The sequence below is a fragment of the Nipponia nippon genome, unplaced genomic scaffold (genome assembly GCF_047370975.1).
Source record: "Nipponia nippon isolate SJK-2023a ecotype South Korea unplaced genomic scaffold, ASM4737097v1 scaffold_44, whole genome shotgun sequence".
Taxonomy (NCBI): Eukaryota; Metazoa; Chordata; class Aves; order Pelecaniformes; family Threskiornithidae; genus Nipponia; species Nipponia nippon.
In genome coordinates this window covers 383981-403882 of record NW_028262363.1, presented here as the reverse complement: position 1 = coordinate 403882, position 19902 = coordinate 383981, and the positions used below count along the sequence as shown (strand labels likewise).

The following is a 19902-nucleotide window of genomic DNA, read 5'->3' as shown; positions in this document are numbered from 1 at the left end:
CTGGGGTGCGTTCCAGTATGACCCTGTTTGGGTCTGGGGGGGTCCCAGTGCATCCCAGTTTGGCTCTGGGGGGCGTTCCAGCATGACCCAGTTTGGCCCTGGGGGGGTCCCAGTATAACCAGTTTGGCTGTGGGGGGTCCCAGTGCATCCCAGTTTGGCTCTGGGGGGCGTTCCAGCATGACCCAGTTTGGCCGTGGGGGGGGGTTCCAGTATGACCCAGTTTGGCCCTGGGGGGGGTTCCAGTATGACCCAGTTTGGGTCTGGGAGGGTCCCAGTGCATCCCAGTTTGGCTCTGGGGTGCGTTCCAGTATGACCCAGTTTGGCCCTGGGGGGGGGCGGTCCAGCATGACCCAGTTTGGCCCTGGGGGGTCCAGTATGACCCAGTTTGGCCCTGGGAATGGGATTAGGGGGTCCCGGTATGACCCAGTTTGGCCCCAGCGGGTCCCAGTATGACCCAGTGAGTCCCAGTATGACCCAGCGGGTCCCAGTTTGACCCCGGGGGGGGTCCCAGCGGGTCCCAGTTTGGCCCCAGCGGGTCCCAGTTCGTCCCCAGCATCCGAGACGGCGGCGCCGCGTTGCCGAGCAACGCCTCGCCCCGCCCCACCCGCGCCGTCACTCAGCCGCGCCGCCCAATCAGACGGCGAGGAGGGGGCGCGGCCGAGTGGGCCGCAAGGGGGCGGGGCTGGCGGGAGGGGCGAGGCTCCCCAGCGCCCGGGCCAATGGGAAGAGCAGGGGGGCGGGCGTTGGGGTAGCGCCGGCCAATGAGCGATCGGGAGACCCTGCAAGAGCGGGGCGGGCGGCCCCGTTTGCCCCCTCAGAGCCGGGGCGGCGGCGGCGGCGGAGAAGATGGCGGCGGCGGACGGCGACGATTCGCTTTACCCTATCGCCGTCCTCATCGACGAACTCCGCAACGAGGACGTGCAGGTACCGGTTACCGGAGCCGGTTTCGCTTCCCCGGGCCCCGGTTTCGGTCTCCGGGCCCGGCCGCCATCGCCCGCCGCGGCTCCGGTGTCTACCGCTAATGGCGGCCGTCGCGGCGCTGCTATGAAACGGCCGCTCTGATTGGCTGAGGCCTCCTCTCCCCCCCCCCCCCCTCAGGCGCGGGCTAATGGGGAGCGGCGTTACATGGCGGGGGGGGGCTCCTCATCCCCCCCCCGCTCCCCCTCACGCCGGTGGTTGGGATGAAAGCCGCGCTCCGGTTGGTTGGCGGCCCCCATTCATTCTGTGAGACGGCTCCTGATTGGTCCGGGAGGGGGTTAAGGGGAATAGCCCCCCCCCCCCCCCCGGGTCTCCGCGGCGCCCCCTATCGGCGGGGCGGCATTGCCTTTCCCTCACCCCGCGGCGACCAATGGGAGCACGAGGGCGGCTCGGCGTCGGCAGCCATTGGGTATCGCCCGGCGTGGGCGGAGCCGAGGGAGTGGCTTAGCAGGTGTCGGGGGGTGGGTGGGGTGTGGTTGCGGAGCCAATCAGGGGGCTTCTTTCTGCCGCGGCAGCGCTGCGGAGCCATGAGACGAGGCTCCTGATAGGTTGAATCGCGGAGGGGGTGGGTTTCTCCCCCCGGAAGGGGATTTATTTGCCCCCGGGGGGGGCGTTATTTGCCCCCAGGGCGGCCATTTTGTCCCCAGGGGGGTGGGTTGCCCCTCAGAGAGGTTTTATTTGCCCCAAAAGGGGTTTTATTTCCCCCAAGGGAGGATTATTTGCCCCTAGGGTGGTCATTTTGTCCCCAGGGGGGTGGGATTCCCCCCGGGAGGGCTTTTATTTGCCCCAAGAGGGCTTTTATTTGCCCCTGGGGGGGGTGTTATTTACCCCCACAGCAACCATTTTGTCCCCAGGGGGGCTGAGATTCCCCCCAAAAAGGGGTTTTATTTGCGCTAAAGAGGCTTTTATTTGCCCCAAGAGAGCTTTTATTTGCCCCTAAGGGGATTATTTGCCCCCAGGGTGGCCATTTTGTCCCCAGGGGCTGAGATTCTCCCTGCAAAAGGGGGTTTATTTGCCCCAAGGGGGGTTTATTTGCCCCTTGGGGGGATTATTTGCCCCCAGGGCGGCCATTTTAACCCCATGGTGGTAATATTCCCCGCCAGGAGAGGTTTTATTTGCCCCAGAAGGGCTTTTATTGGCCCCATGGGGGTTTTATTTGCCCCTGGGGGGGTGTTATTTACCCCCAGGGCGGCCATTTTGTCCCCAGGGTGGTGATATTCCCCCCCAGGAGGGGTTTTATTTGCCCTCAAAGGGCTTTTATTTGCCCCTAGGGGGATTATTTGCCCCCAGGGTGGGCATTTTGTCCCCGGGGGGGGGTGGGATCCCCCTCCAGGATGGCCTTCATTTGCCCCAAAAGGGGTTATTTGCCCCCAGGAGACCATTTTATCCCCCAGGAGGGGCTTTATTTGCCCTAAGAGAGCTTTTATTTGCCCCCAGGGCGGCCATTTTGCCCCAGGGGGGTGGATTTCCCCCCCCGGGGGGTCCCATTTTGCCGGGGGGGGGGGGGGGGGGGGCAATTCCTCACCCTTTTTCCCCCCCCCCCCCCCCCCCTTTTTCCTTTACCAGCTCCGCCTCAACAGCATCAAGAAGCTGTCGACCATCGCCCTGGCGCTGGGCGTGGAGCGGACCCGCAGCGAGCTCCTGCCCTTCCTCACCGGTAACGGGGGGGGAGGGGTCCAGGGGGTCCCCAGAGTCCTGGGGGGGGAGGGGGTTCAAGGGTTGAGGGGGGCCCCCAAATCCCCCCTGCCCCCCCCCCGAACCACCTCCCTACGCGTCCCCCTTTGCCGGCACAACGGGGGGGGGGTGGGGGGTTGGGGGGGGGGTGGGGGGGGTTTAGGGGTGGTGGGTGGGGCTTGGGGGGTGATTGGCAGGCCGGGGGGAGGGGGCGGTGACAGAGGCGTCCCCTGCGTTGTCCCAGACACCATCTACGATGAGGACGAGGTGTTGCTGGCGTTGGCGGAGCAGCTCGGCACCTTCACCGCCCTGGTTGGGGGACCAGAGTTTGTCCATTGCCTCCTGGTAGGGACCCTCCCCCCCGCCCCCCCCCGGGACCCCTGGGTGCCCCCCTGACCCTTGGGTCCCCTCCCCAGACCCTTGGGTGCCCCCCTGACCCCCTCCTGGACGCCTGGGTCCCACCCCTGTGGGCACCTGAGGCTCCGTGGTGGGACGTTGGGTGGACGTTGGGGACCTGAGGGACCTTTGGGGGGGCGTCAGGATTTGGGGGCGACCCCCTGGAGCCCCCCCCCAACTCCCTGAGGGGACATTGGGGTCCTCAAGGGGGACATTGGGGTCCTCAGGGGTGACATTGAGATGACCTGGGGGGACGCTGGGTTCTTCAGGGGGACGTTGGGTTGGTTGGGGGGACGTTGGGCTCCTCGTGGGGTGACGTTGGGGACCTGAGGGACCTCGGGGGGGGCGTCAGGATTTGGGGGCGACCCCCTGGAGCCCCCCCCAACTCCCTGAGGGGACATTGGGGTCCTCAAGGGGGACGTTGGGGTCCTCAGGGGTGACATTGGGGTCCTCAGGGGTGACATTGAGATGACCTGGGGGGACGTTGGGTTCTTCAGGAGAACGTTGGGTTGGTTGGGGGGACGTTGGGCTCCTCGTGGGGTGACGTTGGGGACCTGAGGGACCTCGGGGGGGGCGTCAGGATTTGGGGGTGACCCCGCGTCTCCTCCTCCAGCCCCCCCTGGAGAGCCTGGCCACCGTGGAGGAGACGGTGGTGCGGGACAAGGCGGTGGAGTCCCTGCGGGCGGTGTCCCACGAGCACACCCCACCCGACCTAGAAGGTCACTTCGTCCCCTTGGTGAAGCGCCTGGCGGGAGGCGACTGGTTCACCTCCCGCACCTCCGCTTGCGGCCTCTTCAGCGTCTGTTACCCGCGCGTCTCCAGCCCCGTCAAGGCCGAGCTGCGACAGTGAGTGACCTCCGCGGTGGCCCCGTTGTCCCCAAGCCGTCCCTGGTGGCCCCACGGCAACTTTGGTGGCGCTTGGTCTGGTTTGGGTTGGTCCCGGGGTCTTCACGTTGGCTCCTTATCCTGTTATTTGCCCCGTGGCGCGGTCGCGGTGGCCCCATGGTACGTCCCCGAGGTGGCCCTGTTGTCCCCAAGCCATCTCTTGGTGGCCTCAAGCCATCCTTGGTGGCCCCAAGTTGGTCCTGGTGGCCACACGCCAATGATGGTGGCTCTAGATCGGTTCCAGGTGGCCCTAGGGTCTTGGTGCTGGCCTCTTGGCCTGTTATTGGGCTCATGGTTTGGTGGGGTGACCCCGTGATGTGTCCCCAAGCCCTCCCTGGTGGCCCCAAGCCCTCCCTGGTGGCCCCAAGCCCCTCTTGGTGGTCCCAAGCCATCCTTTGCGTCCCTCAAGCTGCTCTAGGTCAGCCCAGGGTGCCCACAGTGACCCCCGTGGTTCATTTTGGGGTTCGCGGCCTGGTCCAGCGACCCCACGGCACCTCCCCAAAGCGTCACCAGTGGCCCCGACCCAACTTTTGGTGGCCCCAAACCAACTTTGGTGGCCGCAACCCAACTTGGGTGTCCCTCAAGCCACTCTGGATCAGCCCAAAGTTCTTCATGTTGGCCCCGGGGCCCATTTTTTCGGTTCGTGGCCTGGTGACGCAGACCCTGTGGCGTGTCCCTAAGGTGTCACCGGTGGCCCCAACCCCTCCCTGGTGGCCCCAAGCCACCCTTGGTGGCCCCAACCCATCCTTCACATCCCTCAACTAGCTCTTGGCCAGTCCAAGGTTCTTCATGTTGGCCCCGTGGCCCGTTTTTTCGGTTCGTGGCCTGGTGACGCAGACCCTGTGGCGTGTCCCCAACCCAACCTCGGTGTCCCCAAGCCATCCCCGGTGTCCCCAACCCATCTTTGGTGTCCCTCAACCCGCTCTAGATCCACCTCGGGTCTTCACGTTGGCCCCCGTGGCCCATTTTGGGGTTCACCGCCTGCTCCAACGACCCCATAGCGCATCCCCGAGGATCTCGCCATGTCCCCGAGGGTCTCGCCATGTCCCCGAGGGTCTCGCGATGTCCCCAAGGGTTGTCCCCGCCTCCCCCAGATACTTCCGCAACCTCTGCTCGGACGACACCCCCATGGTCCGTCGCGCCGCCGCTTCCAAATTGGGTGAATTCGCCAAAGTTTTGGAGCTGGAACACGTCAAGAGCGAGATCATCCCCATGTTCTCCAACCTCGCCTCCGACGAGCAGGTAACGGCCGCGCCCCCGCGTCCCCTCTGCCTGGCGGTGACGTCCCCGTGTGTGTCTCCCGTCCCCGTCCCCCCCCCCCTTCCGTCGCCGCTTACGTCACCGCGTCCCCTCCGCCAGGACTCGGTGCGGCTGTTGGCGGTGGAAGCCTGCGTCAGCATCGCCCAGTTGCTGCCGCAGGAGGAACTGGAGGGGCTGGTGATGCCGACGCTGCGGCAGGCGGCCGAGGACAAGTCCTGGCGCGTCCGCTACATGGTGGCCGACAAGTTCACCGAGGTGGGGACGCGCTTGGGGACGCTTGGGGACACCCCCGGGGCCGTTTGGGGGGACGTGGGGACACACGAGGACACCCTTGGGGCCAAGGGGACGCGTGGGGACGTTTTGGGGACATCTGGGGACATGTGAGGACCAGGGGACGTGTGGGGACGCTTTGGGGGCACCATGGGGACGTTTGGGGACATTTGGGGACCCCCATGGGGGCGTTTAGGGGTGTTGGGGGACACGTGAGGACACCCTGGGGGACAAGGGGACGTGTGGGGACGCTTTGGGGCCACCATGGGGACGCATGGGGACATTTGGGGACCCCCATGGGGGCATTTAGGGGTGTTTGGGGACATCGGGGGACACGTGAGGACAGCCCTGGGGACATGGGGGACAAGGGGACGTGTGGGGACACTTTGGGGCCACCATGGGGACGTTTGGGGACGTTTTGGGTCCCCTATGGGGGCATTTAGGGGTGTTTGGGGACATCGGGGGACACGTGAGGACAGCCCTGGGGACATGGGGGACCAGGGGACGTGTGGGGACGCTTTGGGGGCACCATGGGGACGTTTGGGGACATTTGGGGACCCCCATGGGGGCGTTTAGGGGTGTTGGGGGACACGTGAGGACACCCTGGGGGACAAGGGGACGTGTGGGGACGCTTTGGGGCCACCATGGGGACGCATGGGGACATTTGGGGACCCCCATGGGGGCATTTAGGGGTGTTTGGGGACATCGGGGGACACGTGAGGACAGCCCTGGGGACATGGGGGACAAGGGGACGTGTGGGGACACTTTGGGGCCACCATGGGGACGTTTGGGGACGTTTTGGGTCCCCTATGGGGGCATTTAGGGGTGTTTGGGGACATCGGGGGACACGTGAGGACAGCCCTGGGGACATGGGGGACAAGGGGACGTGTGGGGACACTTTGGGGCCACCATGGGGACGTTTGGGGACGTTTTGGGTCCCCTATGGGGGCATTTAGGGGTGTTTGGGGACATCGGGGGACACGTGAGGACAGCCCTGGGGACATGGGGGACAAGGGGACGTGTGGGGACACTTTGGGGCCACCTGGGGAGGTTTTTGCGGGATATTTGGGGGGGGGACAATTCGGGACGCCCTTGGGGACGTTTGGGGACACTTGGGGACGTTTGGGGACACTTGGGGACGATTGGGGACAAGGGGACGTGTGGGGACGCTTTGGGGCCACCATGGGGACGTTTGGCAGGACATTTTGGGGGGGACAATTCGGGACACGTTTGGGGACATTTGGGGACACCTGGGGACATTTGGGGGCGGTGGGGGGGACTTTTGGGGACATCGGAGGGGATTTTTGGGGACGTTTGGGGGAATTTGGGGAGGTTTTTGCGGGATATTTGGGGGGGGGGACAATTCGGGACGCCCTTGGGGATGTTTGGGGACACTTGGGGACACTTGGGGACGTTTGGGGACACTTGGGGACACTTGGGGACATTGCTGGGGTCACGTGGGGATGTTTGAGGGGGGTTAGGGACATCGGAGGAGATTTTTGGGGACGTTTGGGGGGGTTTGGGGAGGTTTTTGCGGGATATTTGGGGGGGGGACAATTCGGGACACGTTTGGGGACACTTGGGGACACTTGGGGACACTTGGGGACACTTGGGGACAATGCTGGGGTCACGTGGGGATGTTTGAGGGGGTTAGGGACATCGGAGGGGATTTTTGGGGACGTTTGGGGGGATTTGGGGACGTTTTTGCGGGATATTTTGGGGGGGACAATTCGGGACACGTTTGGGGACACTTGGGGACGATTGGGGACACCGGGGGACGATTGGGGACAATGCTGGGGTCACGTGGGGATGTTTGAGGGGGTTTAGGGACATCTGAGCTGATTTTTGGGGACGTTTCGGGGGATTTGGGGACGTTTTTGCAGGATATTTTGGGGGGGGGGGGACAATTCGGGACACGTTTGGGGACACTTGGGGACGATTGGGGACACTTGGGGACACTTGGGGACAATGCTGGGGTCACGTGGGGATGTTTGAGGGGGTTTAGGGACATCGGAGGGGATTTTTGGGGACGTTTGGGGGGATTTGGGGACGTTTTTGCGGGATATTTTGGGGGGGGACAATTCGGGACGTTTGGGGACGTTTGGGGACACTTGGGGACACTTGGGGACAATGCTGGGGTCACGTGGGGATGTTTGAGGGGGGTTAGGGACATCGGAGGGGATTTTTGGGGACGTTTGCGGGGATTTGGGGACGTTTTTGCGGGATATTTTGGGGGGGGGGACAATTCGGGACGCCCGGGGACACTTGGGGACACTTGGGGACGATTGGGGACACTTGGGGACGATTGGGGACAATGCTGGGGTCACGTGGGGATGTTTGAGGGGGTTTAGGGACATCTGAGCTGATTTTTGGGGACGTTTGGGGGGATTTGGGGACGTTTTTGCAGGATATTTTGGGGGGGGACAATTCGGGACACGTTTGGGGACACTTGGGGACGATTGGGGACACTTGGGGACACTTGGGGACAATGCTGGGGTCACGTGGGGATGTTTGAGGGGGGTTAGGGACATCGGAGGGGATTTTTGGGGACGTTTGGGGGGATTTGGGGACGTTTTGCGGGATATTTTGGGGGGGGACAATTCGGGACACGTTTGGGGACACTTGGGGACGATTGGGGACACTTGGGGACACTTGGGGACAATGCTGGGGTCACGTGGGGATGTTTGAGGGGGGTTAGGGACATCGGAGGGGATTTTTGGGGACGTTTGGGGGGATTTGGGGACGTTTTTGCGGGATATTTTGAGGGGGGGACAATTCGGGACGCCCTTGGGGACGTTTGGGGACGCTTGGGGACAATCCCGGGGATCTCGTTGACCTCTCACCTTTGCCCCCCCAGCTCCAACGAGCCGTGGGCCCCGAGATCACCAAGACCGACCTGGTGGGGGCCTTCCAGAGCCTGATGAAGGACTGCGAGGCCGAAGTGCGGGCGGCCGCCTCCCACAAGGTCAAAGGTCAGCCGGGGCCACCTCCCCTCGTCCCCTCCCCTGTTCCCCGGGTCCCCAAGGGCCATCTCCCCGTCCTCCATGTTGCCAAGGAGGGTCCCTGCGTCCCCAAAGGCCGTCTCCAGGTCCCCGTGTCCCCAAGGATGGTCCCCGTGTCCCCAAGGGCCATCCCCAGGTCCCCATGTCCCCAAGGATGGTCCTTAAGGTCCTCCATGTCCCCAGGGATGGTCCCCATGTCCCCAAGGGCCATCCCCAGGTCCCCGTGTCCCCAAGGATGGTCCTTAAGGTCCTCCATGTCCCCAGGGATGGTCCCCATGTCCCCAAGGGCCATCCCCAGGTCCCCGTGTCCCCAAGGATGGTCCTTAAGGTCCTCCATGTCCCCAGGGATGGTCCCCGTGTCCCCAAGGGCCATCCCCAGGTCCCCATGTCCCCAAGGGCCATCTCCAGGTCCCCATGTCCCCAGGGATGGTCCCCATGTCCCCAAGGATGGTCCCCAGGTCCCCATGTCCCCAGGGATGGTCCCCATGTCCCCAAGGATGGTCCCCAGGTCCCCATGTCCCCAGGGATGGTCCTTAAGGTCCTCCATGTCCCCAGGGATGGTCCCCGTGTCCCCAAGGGCCATCCCCAGGTCCCCGTGTCCCCAAGGATGGTCCTTAAGGTCCTCCATGTCCCCAGGGATGGTCCCCGTGTCCCCAAGGGCCATCTCCAGGTCCCCATGTCCCCAGGGATGGTCCCCATGTCCCCAAGGGCCATCCCCAGGTCCCCGTGTCCCCAAGGATGGTCCCCAGGTCCCCATGTCCCCAGGGATGGTCCCCGTGTCCCCAAGGGCCATCCCCAGGTCCCCGTGTCCCCAAGGATGGTCCCCAGGTCCCCATATCCCCAGGGATGGTCCCCATGTCCCCAAGGGCCATCCCCAGGTCCCCGTGTCCCCAGGGATGGTCCCCGTGTCCCCAAGGGCCGTCTCCAGGTCCCCGTGTCCCCAGCGATGGTCCCCGTGTCCCCAAGGGCCATCCCCAGGTCCCCATGTCCCCAGGGATGGTCCCCGTGTCCCCAAGGGCCATCCCCAGGTCCCCATGTCCCCAGGGATGGTCCCCAGGTCCCCATGTCCCCAGGGATGGTCCCCGTGTCCCCAAGGGCCGTCTCCAGGTCCCCGTGTCCCCAGCGATGGTCCCCGTGTCCCCAAGGGCCATCCCCAGGTCCCCATGTCCCCAGGGATGGTCCCCGTGTCCCCAAGGGCTATCCCCAGGTCCCCATGTCCCCAGGGATGGTCCCCAGGTCCCCATGTCCCCAGGGATGGTCCCCGTGTCCCCAAGGGCCGTCTCCAGGTCCCCGTGTCCCCAGCGATGGTCCCCGTGTCCCCAAGGGCCGTCTCCAGGTCCCCGTGTCCCCAAGGATGGTCCCTGTGTCCCCAGGGGCCGTCCCCAGGTCCCCATGTCCCCAGGGATGGTCCCCGTGTCCCCAAGGGCCGTCTCCAGGTCCCCATGTCCTCAGGGATGGTCCCCGTGTCCCCAAGGGCCATCTCCAGGTCCCCATGTCCCCAGGGATGGTCACTGGCATCCCCATGTCCTCAGGGATGGTCCCTGCAGTCCGCCTTGTCCCCAAGGCCACTCCTGGTGTCCCCGCGTCCCCAACCGCTGTCCCCCTGCTCCCTCTCCAGAGTTCTGCGAGAACCTGTCCCCAGACTGCCGGGAGGCCGTCATCATGGGCCAGATCCTGCCCTGCATCAAGGTACGGGACACCTGGGGACACCCCGGGGTGGGGGAGACACCGTGGGGACAGGGGGAGGGTGGCATCATGGGCCAGGTCTTGCTTTGCGGCAAGGTGGGGACATCTCGGGGTGGTGGGACCTCAAGGGGACATCCCGGGGACGCCATGGGGACCTTCTGGGGTGGTGGGACCTCATGGGGACATCCCGGGGACGCCATGGGGACCTTCTGGGGTGGTGGGACCTCATGGGGACATCCCGGGGGCGCCATGGGGACCTTCTGGGGTGGTGGGACCTCATGGGGACGCCATGGGGACCTTCTGGGGTGGTGGGACATCCCGGGGACGCCATGGGGACGTTCTGGGGTGGTGGGACCTCATGGGGACATCCCGTGGACGTCATGGGGACCTTCTGGGGTGGTGGGACCTCATGGGGACATCCCGTGGACGCCATGGGGACCTTCTGGGGTGGTGGGACATCCCAGGGACGCCATGGGGACCTTCTGGGGTGGTGGGACCTCATGGGGACATCCCGGGGACGCCATGGGGACCTTCTGGGGTGGTGGGACCTCATGGGGACGCCATGGGGACCTTCTGGGGTGGTGGGACATCAAGGGGATGCTCTGAGGACACCTCTGGGGACCTTCTAGGGTGGAGGAACATCATGGGGACAGCGCAGGGGACATCTTAGGGTGGTGGGACATCAAGGGGCCACCTTGGGGACACCCCTGGGGATCTCCTGGGGTGGCGGCACCTCACGGGGACACCCCTAGGGCCACTCTAGGGCGGAAGAACATCATGGGGACAGCGCAGGGGACATCTTAGGGTGGCGGGACATCCCGGGGCCACCCCTAGGGACCTCCTGGGGTGGTGGGACGCCCCAGGGCCACCGTTAGAGCCTGTCCCCACGCCGTCCCCAGGAGCTGGTGTCGGACGCCAACCAACACGTCAAGTCGGCGCTGGCCTCCGTCATCATGGGGTTGTCCCCAATCCTGGGGAAGGACAACACGGTGGAGCACCTGCTGCCCCTCTTCCTCGCGCAGCTCAAGGACGAGGTGGGGACGCGTTGGGGACACTCGGGGACGCGTTGGGGACGCGTTGGGGACGCTTTGGGGACGCTTTGGGCAGTTGGGGACGCTCGGGGACGCGGGGATGGCGAGGGATTGGGGACATCCCCGGGGACCGTGGTGGGACAACCGCTCTGGTTGGGTGGTGTCACCGGCGTGGGGACGTTTGGGGACAGTCGGGGATGTCACTGGGTTGGGGACATCGCGGGGGGGGGACGGGACGGGGGACGGTGGTGGCACAACCAACCTGGCTGAGGGCTTGGGGAGGGCGTCACCGCCTCGGGGACTTGGGGGGCCACCACCCCAATGTCACCTCTCCCAAGTGTCCCCCTCCCAGTGCCACCACCCCCGGTGTCCCCTTCCCAGTACCGTTTCCCTCCCAGTACCCCTCAAGTGCCACCACCACCCCTGTAGATGCCACCCCCAGTGTCCCCGTCCCAGTAACTTGTCCCAGTGCCACCCCATAGGTGCCACCACCCCATAGGTGCCACCACCCCATAGGTGCCACCACCCCGTACCATCCCCTCCCAGTATCTCCTCCCAGTATCCCCTCCCAGTATCCCGGTGTCACCCCATAGATGCCACCCCAGGCGCCACCACCCCGTACCCTTCCCTTCCAGTATCCCCTCCCAGTATCCCAATGCCACCCCAGGTGCCATCACCCTGTACCATCCCCTCCCAGTACCCCCTCCCAGTATCCCCTCCCAGTATCCCAATGCCACCCCAGGCGCCACCACCCTGTACCCTTCCCTTCCAGTATCCCCTCCCAGTATCCCGATGCCACCCCAGGCGTCACCCCCAGGCGCCACCACCCTGTACCATCCCCTCCCAGTATCCCGATGCCACCCTAGGTGCCACCATCCCCTCCCAGTACCCCCTCCCAGTACCCCCTCCCAGTACCCCCTCCCAGTACCCCCCAGTACCCCCCAGTATCCCGCTGCCCCCCGGTGCCACCGGCGCTGTCCCTCCTCCCCGCAGTGCCCCGAGGTTCGCCTCAACATCATCTCCAACCTGGACTGCGTCAACGAGGTCATCGGCATCCGGCAGCTCTCCCAGTCCCTGCTGCCCGCCATCGTCGAGCTGGCCGAGGACGCCAAGTGGCGCGTCCGCCTGGCCATCATCGAGTACATGCCCCTGCTGGCCGGCCAGCTGGTGAGCGCTGGGAGGGACTGGGAGGGACTGGGAGAGCAGTATGGGCTTCTGGGGAGGGGCTGGGAGGCACTGGGAGGGCAGTGGTGGGCACTGGGAGGCAGTGGGAGGGGACTGGGAGAGATTGGGAGGGACTGGGAGAGCAGTATGGGCTTCTGTGGGGGCACTGGGAGGGGCTGGGAGAGACTGGGGGGCACTGGGAGTGAACTGGGGGGCACTGGGAGGGGACTGGGAGAGATTGGGAGGGACTGGGAGAGCAGTATGGGCTTCTGTGGGGGCACTGGGAGGGGCTGGGAGAGACTGGGAGGGCAGTGGTGGGCACTGGGAGGGGCTGGGAGAGACTGGGAGGGACTGGGAGAGCAGTATGGGCTTCTGGGGAGGGGCTGGGAGGCACTGGGAGGGCAGTGGTGGGCACTGGGAGGCAGTGGGAGGGGACTGGGAGAGATTGGGAGGGACTGGGAGAGCAGTATGGGCTTCTGTGGGGGCACTGGGAGGGGCTGGAAGAGACTGGGGGGCACTGGGAGGCACTGGGAGGGGACTGGGAGAGATTGGGAGGGACTGGGAGAGCAGTATGGGCTTCTGTGGGGGCACTGGGAGGGGCTGGGAGAGACTGGGAGGGCAGTGGTGGGCACTGGGAGGGGCTGGGAGAGACTGGGAGGGACTGGGAGAGCAGTATGGGCTTCTGGGGAGGGGCTGGGAGGCACTGGGAGGGCAGTGGTGGGCACTGGGAGGCAGTGGGAGGGGACTGGGAGAGATTGGGAGGGACTGGGAGAGCAGTATGGGCTTCTGTGGGGGCACTGGGAGGGGCTGGGAGAGACTGGGGGGCACTGGGAGGCACTGGGAGGGGACTGGGGGGCACTGGGAGGGGACTGGGAGAGATTGGGAGGGACTGGGAGAGCAGTATGGGCTTCTGTGGGGGCACTGGGAGGGGCTGGGAGAGACTGGGAGGGCAGTGGTGGGCACTGGGAGGGGCTGGGAGAGACTGGGAGGGACTGGGAGAGCAGTATGGGCTTCTGGGGAGGGGCTGGGAGGCACTGGGAGGGCAGTGGTGGGCACTGGGAGGCAGTGGGAGGGGACTGGGAGAGATTGGGAGGGACTGGGAGAGCAGTATGGGCTTCTGTGGGGGCACTGGGAGGGGCGGGGAGAGACGGGGAGGCACTGGGGGGGCACTGGGAGGGGACTGGGGGGCACTGGGAGGCAGTGGGAGGGGACTGGGAGAGATTGGGAGGGACTGGGAGAGCAGCATGGGCTTCTGTGGGAGCACTGGGAGGAGCTGGGAGAGACTGGGAGGGCAGTGGTGGGCACTGGGAGGGGCTGGGAGAGACTGGGAGGGACTGGGAGAGCAGTATGGGCTTCTGGGGAGGGGCTGGGAGGCACTGGGAGGGCAGTGGTGGGGACTGGGAGGGCAGTGGTGGGCACTGGGAGGCAGTGGGAGGGGACTGGGAGAGATTGGGAGGGACTGGGAGAGCAGTATGGGCTTCTGTGGGGGCACTGGGAGGGGCTGGGAGAGACTGGGAGGCACTGGGAGGGCAGTGGTGGGCACTGGGAGGGGACTGGGAGAGATTGGGAGGGACTGGGAGAGCAGCATGGGCTTCTGTGGGGGCACTGGGAGGGCAGTGGTGGGCACTGGGAGAGATTGGGAGGGACTGGGAGAGCAGTATGGGCTTCTGTGGGGGCACTGGGAGGGGCTGGGAGGCACTGGGAGGGCAGTGGTGGGCACTGGGGCGGCACTGGGAGGCACTGGGAGGGGACTGGGAGAGCAGTATGGGCTTTTGCGGGGACAGTGGGAGGGACTGGGAAGCACTGGGAGGGACTGGGAGTGCAGTATGGGTTTCTAAGGGGGAACTGGGAGGGACTGGGAGTGGAGTGAGCTGTGCTGGACAAGACCGGCAGGGCCCTGGTCCATCTTGGGAAGGCACTGGTCTGTACTGGGAGGGGTTGGGGTTGATACTGGGCAAGATACTGATTCATGCAGGGCGGGTATTGGTTTATACTGGTTCATACTGGTTTATACTGGTCTCTATCCCCTCCAGGGTGTGGAGTTTTTCGACGAGAAGCTGAACTCGCTCTGCATGGCCTGGCTGGTCGACCACGGTGAGCTGGGGCTCCCTTACTGGGAGCACTGGGGGGCTTACTGGGGCTTACTGGGAGCTGGAGGAGTTACTGGAGGTTACTGGGAGCCCCTAGAGGGGTTACTGGGAGCTCCGAGGGGGGCATTACTGGAGGTTACTGGGAGCCCCTAGAGGGGTTACTGGGAGTTACTGGGAGCCCCTAGAGGGGTTACTGGGAGCTCTGGGGAGGGGTTACTGGGAGCCCCTAGAGGGGTTACTGGGAGTTACTGGGAGCCCCTAGAGGGGTTACTGGGATCTTGGGGAGAAGTTACTGGGAGCCTGTAGAGGGGTTGCTGGGGGGGAGTGTTACTGGGAGGACTCAGGGGGTTACTGGGAGGTGCAGGGGTGACTGGGAGCCCTGAGAGGGGTTACTGGGAGTTACTGGGAGGACTGGGAGGGTGTTACTGGGAGCCCCTAGAGGGGTTACTGGGAGGTGCAAGGGTTACCTCCCCAAGATCCCAGTAACCGGGAGCTGGAGGAGTTACTGGGAGCTCGGGGCGGGGGGGGTTACTGGGAGCTGCAGGGGTTACTGGGATATCTGTGAGGGGCTACTGGTCACTTGATGGGGGGGTTACTGGGAGTTACTGGTTATGTGGTGGGGAGTTACTGGGAGCCCTTGCGGCAGGTTACTGGGAGTTACTGGTTGCCTGGTGGGGGGTTACTGGGAGCCCTTGGGAGAGTTACTGGGAGGTACTGGTTGCTGGGGCGGGTTGCTGGGAGTTACTGGTTGCCTGGTGGGGGGTTACTGGGAGCCCTTGGGGGAGTTACTGGGAGGTACTGGTTGCTGGGGCGGGTTACTGGGAGTTACTGGTTGCCTGGTGGGGGGTTACTGGGGGGGGGGGGTTACTGGGAGCCCTTGGGGGAGTTACTGGGAGGTACTGGTTGCTGGGAGTTACTGGTTGCCTGGTGGGGGGTTACTGGGAGCCCTTGGGGGAGTTACTGAGAGGTACTGGTTGCTGGGGTGGGTTACTGGGAGTTACTGGTTGCCTGGTGGGGGGTTACTGGGAGCCCTTGGGGGAGTTAGTGGGAGGTACTGGTTGCTGGGGCGGGTTCCTGGGAGTTACTGGTTGCCTGGTGGGGGGTTACTGGGGGGGGAGTTCCTGGGAGCCCTTGGGGGAGTTACTGGGAGGTACTGGTTGCTGGGGTGGGTTACTGGGAGTTACTGGTTGCCTGGTGGGGAGTTCCTGGGAGCCCTTGGGGGAGTTACTGGGAGGTACTGGTTGCTGGGGCGGGTTCCTGGGACTTACTGGTTGCCTTGGAGGGGGGGGGGGGGTTACTGGTCACCCAGTCAGGGGCTTAGCGGGGTAACTGGTCTCTTCCCCCCCTCCCAGTTTACGCCATCCGGGAGGCGGCCACCAGTAACCTGCGCAAACTGGTGGAGAGGTTCGGGCAGGATTGGGCCCAGGGCACCATCGTCCCCAAGGTCCTGGCCATGGCCGCCGACCCCAACTACCTGCACCGCATGACCACGCTCTTCTGCATCAACGTGAGGCGGCCCCGCCCCCCCCCCGCCCGTGACGTCACCGCCCCCCCCGGTGACGTCACGGCGCCCCCTCCCCCGCAGGTGCTGTCGGAGGTCTGCGGGCAGGAGATCACCACCAAGCAGATGCTGCCCACGGTGCTGCGCATGGCGGCCGACGCCGTCGCCAACGTCCGCTTCAACGTCGCCAAGTCCCTGCAGCGCATCGGGCCCATCCTCGACAGCGGGTACGGCGCCCCCAGTGCCCCCAGTGCCCCCAGTGCCCCCAGTGCGCCCGGTACAGGCAGCACGCCCCGTGCGTGCAGGACACGCGGTGCACCCAGTACACGCAGTACACAGAGCGCACCCAGTACACGCAGTACGCCCAGTGCACCCAGTACACAGAGCGCAGCCAGTACGCCCAGTGCGCCCAGTACATGCAGTACACAGAGCGCACCCAGTGCATGCAGTACATCCAGTGCACCCAGTACACGCAGTACACAGAGCGCACCCAGTGCATGCAGTACATGCAGTGCACCCGGTGCACCCAGTACACGCAGTACACAGAGCGCACCCAGTGCACCCAGTACATGCAGTACCTGTGGTACACCCGGTGCACCCAGTACAGCCAGTACACGCAGTGTACCCAGTACATGCAGTGCATCCAGTACACAGAGCGCACCCAGTGCAGCCAGTGCACCCAGTACACAGGGCGCACCCAGTACACACAGTACACACAGTACAGAGAGTGCACCCAGTACACCCAGTGCACCCAGTACACGCAGTACACAGAGCGCACCCAGTACATGCAGTACATGCAGTGCACGCAGTACACAGAGCGCAGCCAGTACACCCAGTGCGCCCAGTACATGCAGTGCACCCAGTGCACCCAGTACACGCAGTACACAGAGCGCACCCAGTGCATGCAGTACATCCAGTGCACCCAGTACACGCAGTACACAGAGCGCACCCAGTGCACCCAGTACATGCAGTACCTGTGGTACACCCGGTGCACCCAGTACATGCAGTGCATCCAGTACACAGAGCGCACCCAGTGCAGCCAGTGCACCCAGTACACAGGGCGCACCCAGTACACACAGTACACACAGTACAGAGAGTGCACCCAGTACACCCAGTGCACCCAGTACATGCAGTACACAGAGCGCACCCAGTACACGCAGTACATGCAGTGCACCCAGTGCACCCAGTACACGCAGTACACAGAGCGCACCCAGTACACGCAGTACATGCAGTGCACCCAGTACATGCAGTGCACCCAGTGCACCCAGTGCACCCAGTGCACCCAGTACGTGCAGTACACAGAGCGCACCCAGTACACGCAGCACATGCAGTGCACCCAGTACACCCAGTACACACAGCCTACCCAGTGCAGGCAGTGCGTATAGTGCACCCAGTACATGCAGTACCTGTGGTACGCCCGGTGCACCCAGTGCACCCAGTACACCCAGTACACGCAGTACATGCGGTGCACCCGGCACACCCAGCACTCCACGTACACCCAGCGCTCCCAGTACACCCAGTACACTCAGCATACACAGCGCACCCAGCGCTCCCACTACATGCAGTACACCCAGCGCTCCCACTACATGCAGTACACCCAGCGCTCCCAGTACACCCAGTACACTCAGCATCCGCAGCGCACCCAGCACCCCCAGCGCGCACAGGACACCCAGTACGCTGAGTGCACCCAGCGCAGCCAGGACACCCAGTACTCCCAGTACGCCCAGCGCTGCCGGTACACCCAGTACACTCAGCATACACAGCGCACCCAGCCCACCCAGTGCTCCCAGTACGCCCGGCGCTGCCGGTACACCCAGTACACTCAGCATACACAGCGCACCCAGCCCACCCAGTGCTCCCAGTATGCCCAGCGCTGCCGGTACACCCAGTACACTCAGCATACACAGCGCACCCAGCCCACCCAGTGCTCCCAGTACGCCCAGCGCTGCCGGTACACCCAGTACACTCAGCATACACAGCGCACCCAGCCCACCCAGTGCTCCCAGTACACTCAGCACTGCCAGCACTCCCAGTACACCCAGTACACTCAGCATACACAGCACACCCAGCACTCCACGTACACCCAGCGCTCCCAGTACACCCAGTACACCCAGCATCCACAGCGCACCCAGCGCGCACAGGACACCCAGTACTCCCAGTACGCCCAGCGCTGCCGGTACACCCAGTACACTCAGCATACACAGCGCACCCAGCCCACCCAGTGCTCCCAGTACGCCCAGCGCTGCCGGTACACCCAGTACACTCAGCATACACAGCGCACCCAGCCCACCCAGTGCTCCCAGTACACCCAGCACTGCCAGCACTCCCAGTACACCCAGTACACCCAGCATCCACAGCGCACCCAGCGCGCACAGGACACCCAGTACTCCCAGTACGCCCAGCGCTGCCGGTACACCCAGTACACTCAGCGCACCCAGCGCTCCCAGTACACACCGTACACCCAGTACTCCCAGCGCTCCCACCGGCGCCGCCCCCATCGGCTCCCCCGTTGCCCCGCCCCCCCCCACGCGTGCCGCCCCTCCCCCCAGGACGCTGCAGAACGAGGTGAAGCCGGTGCTGGAGAAGCTGACGCAGGACCAAGACGTCGACGTCAAATATTTCGCGCAGGAGGCGCTGACCGGTGAGGGGACGCTTGGGGACACCGGGGGGGGGGGGGGGGACAGGGGGACATTGGGGGGACAGGGGGACATTGGGGGGGGGGCAGGGGGACATTGGGGGGACAGGGGGACATTGGGGGTGTGTGGGGACACCGGGGGGACAAGGGGATGGGGGGGCACATGGGGACATTGGGGGGGACATGGGGACATTGGAGGGGACGTGGGGACTTTGGGGGACACGGGGGGGACAGGGGGACACCGGGGGGACAGGGGGACATTGGGGGGGGGACATGGGGACATTGGGGGGGTGTGGGGACACCAGGGGGACAGGGGGACACCGGGGGGACAGGGGGACATTGGGGGGGGACATGGGGACATTGGGGGGGACAGGGGGACATGGGGGGGTGTGGGGACACCGGGGGGACACAGGGACATGGGGGGGACAGGGGGACATTGGGGGGTGTGGGGACACCAGGGGGACATGGGGACACTGTGGGGACAAGGGGACACAGGGGGGACAGGGGGACATGGGGGGGACAGGGGGACATGGGGGGGACATGGGGACATTGGGGGGGACAGGGGGACATGGGGGGGGTGTGGGGACATTGGGGGACGGGGGGACAGGGGGACATTGGGGGGGACGCGGGGACTTTGGGGGACACGGGGGGGACAGGGGGACACCGGGGGGACAGGGGGACATGGGGGGGGACATGGGGACGTTGGGGGGTGTGGGGACACTGGGGGGACAGGGGGACACGGGGGGGACATGGGGACATTGGAGGGGACGTGGGGACTTTGGGGGACACGGGGGGGACAGGGGGACACCGGGGGGACAGGGGGACATTGGGGGGGGACATGGGGACATTGGGGGGGTGTGGGGACACCAGGGGGACAGGGGGACACCGGGGGGACAGGGGGACATTGGGGGGTGTGGGGACATTGGGGGGGAGTGGGGACAATGGGGGGACTTCTGGGATAGTGGGGGACGTGGGGGGAGGGGGGGCATTGGGGACAGGGGAGGGGGGTCGCTCTGTGACGGTGACCCCCCTGTCCCCTCCCCCCCCCCAGTGCTGGCGCTGGCCTGACCCCGCCGCCCTCGCCCCCGCATGCCAACGGCGCCGTCTCCCCTCCCCCCCCCCCCCGCGGTGTCACCCCCTCCCCCCCCCCGGGGGTGGCACCGTGTCCCCAACGCCTCCCCTCCCCCTCCCCCCCCCCGGTTATTAATTAATTATAACGAGTTTCGCCGTTAACGAAGCGCCCCCGTGGTTTTGTCTTTATTGGGGGGGGGACCAGTGCCTCCCAGTGCCTCCCAGTGCCCCCCAGGGCCCGGGGGTGACAGAGGGGGTG

At 65.3% G+C, this 19902-nt stretch overlaps 2 protein-coding genes across 3 annotated transcripts; both read left to right on the top strand.

Annotated features, from left to right (window-relative positions):
* The first annotated feature begins 767 nt into the window (after positions 1-767).
* PPP2R1A (protein phosphatase 2 scaffold subunit Aalpha) lies at positions 768-19777 on the top strand. Of its 2 annotated transcripts, XM_087778468.1 has the most exons (15): positions 768-924; positions 2545-2635; positions 2897-2997; positions 3662-3894; positions 5028-5175; positions 5293-5448; positions 8321-8435; positions 10084-10154; positions 11051-11185; positions 12176-12349; positions 14380-14440; positions 15789-15943; positions 16022-16164; positions 18487-18578; positions 19624-19777. In XM_087778468.1, the coding sequence occupies exons 1-15, from the start codon at positions 847-849 to the stop codon at positions 19638-19640; spliced, it is 1770 nt and encodes a 589-aa protein (XP_087634594.1). In that variant the 5' UTR covers positions 768-846; the 3' UTR covers positions 19641-19777. The 2 variants fall into 2 exon arrangements, with proteins under 2 accessions (XP_087634594.1, XP_087634596.1); XM_087778470.1 differs by lacking the exon at positions 2897-2997.
* LOC148052763 (uncharacterized) lies at positions 16226-17458 on the top strand. Its single transcript, XM_087778496.1, has 2 exons — positions 16226-16742; positions 16851-17458. The coding sequence occupies exons 1-2, from the start codon at positions 16354-16356 to the stop codon at positions 17320-17322; spliced, it is 861 nt and encodes a 286-aa protein (XP_087634622.1). The 5' UTR covers positions 16226-16353; the 3' UTR covers positions 17323-17458.
* Positions 19778-19902: the final 125 nt, after the last annotated feature.

Coding starts and splice junctions, on each gene's coding strand:
- PPP2R1A (XM_087778468.1), top strand. CDS start 847: ATGGCGGCGGCGGACGGCGACGATTCGCTTTACCCTATCGCCGTCCTC. Junction 10,155..11,050: donor AGATCCTGCCCTGCATCAAG/GTACGGGACACC, acceptor CGCCGTCCCCAG/GAGCTGGTGTCGGACGCCAA. Junction 15,944..16,021: donor CCACGCTCTTCTGCATCAAC/GTGAGGCGGCCC, acceptor CCTCCCCCGCAG/GTGCTGTCGGAGGTCTGCGG.
- LOC148052763 (XM_087778496.1), top strand. CDS start 16,354: ATGCAGTACACAGAGCGCACCCAGTGCATGCAGTACATCCAGTGCACC. Junction 16,743..16,850: donor ATGCAGTACATGCAGTGCAC/GCAGTACACAGA, acceptor CATGCAGTACAT/CCAGTGCACCCAGTACACGC.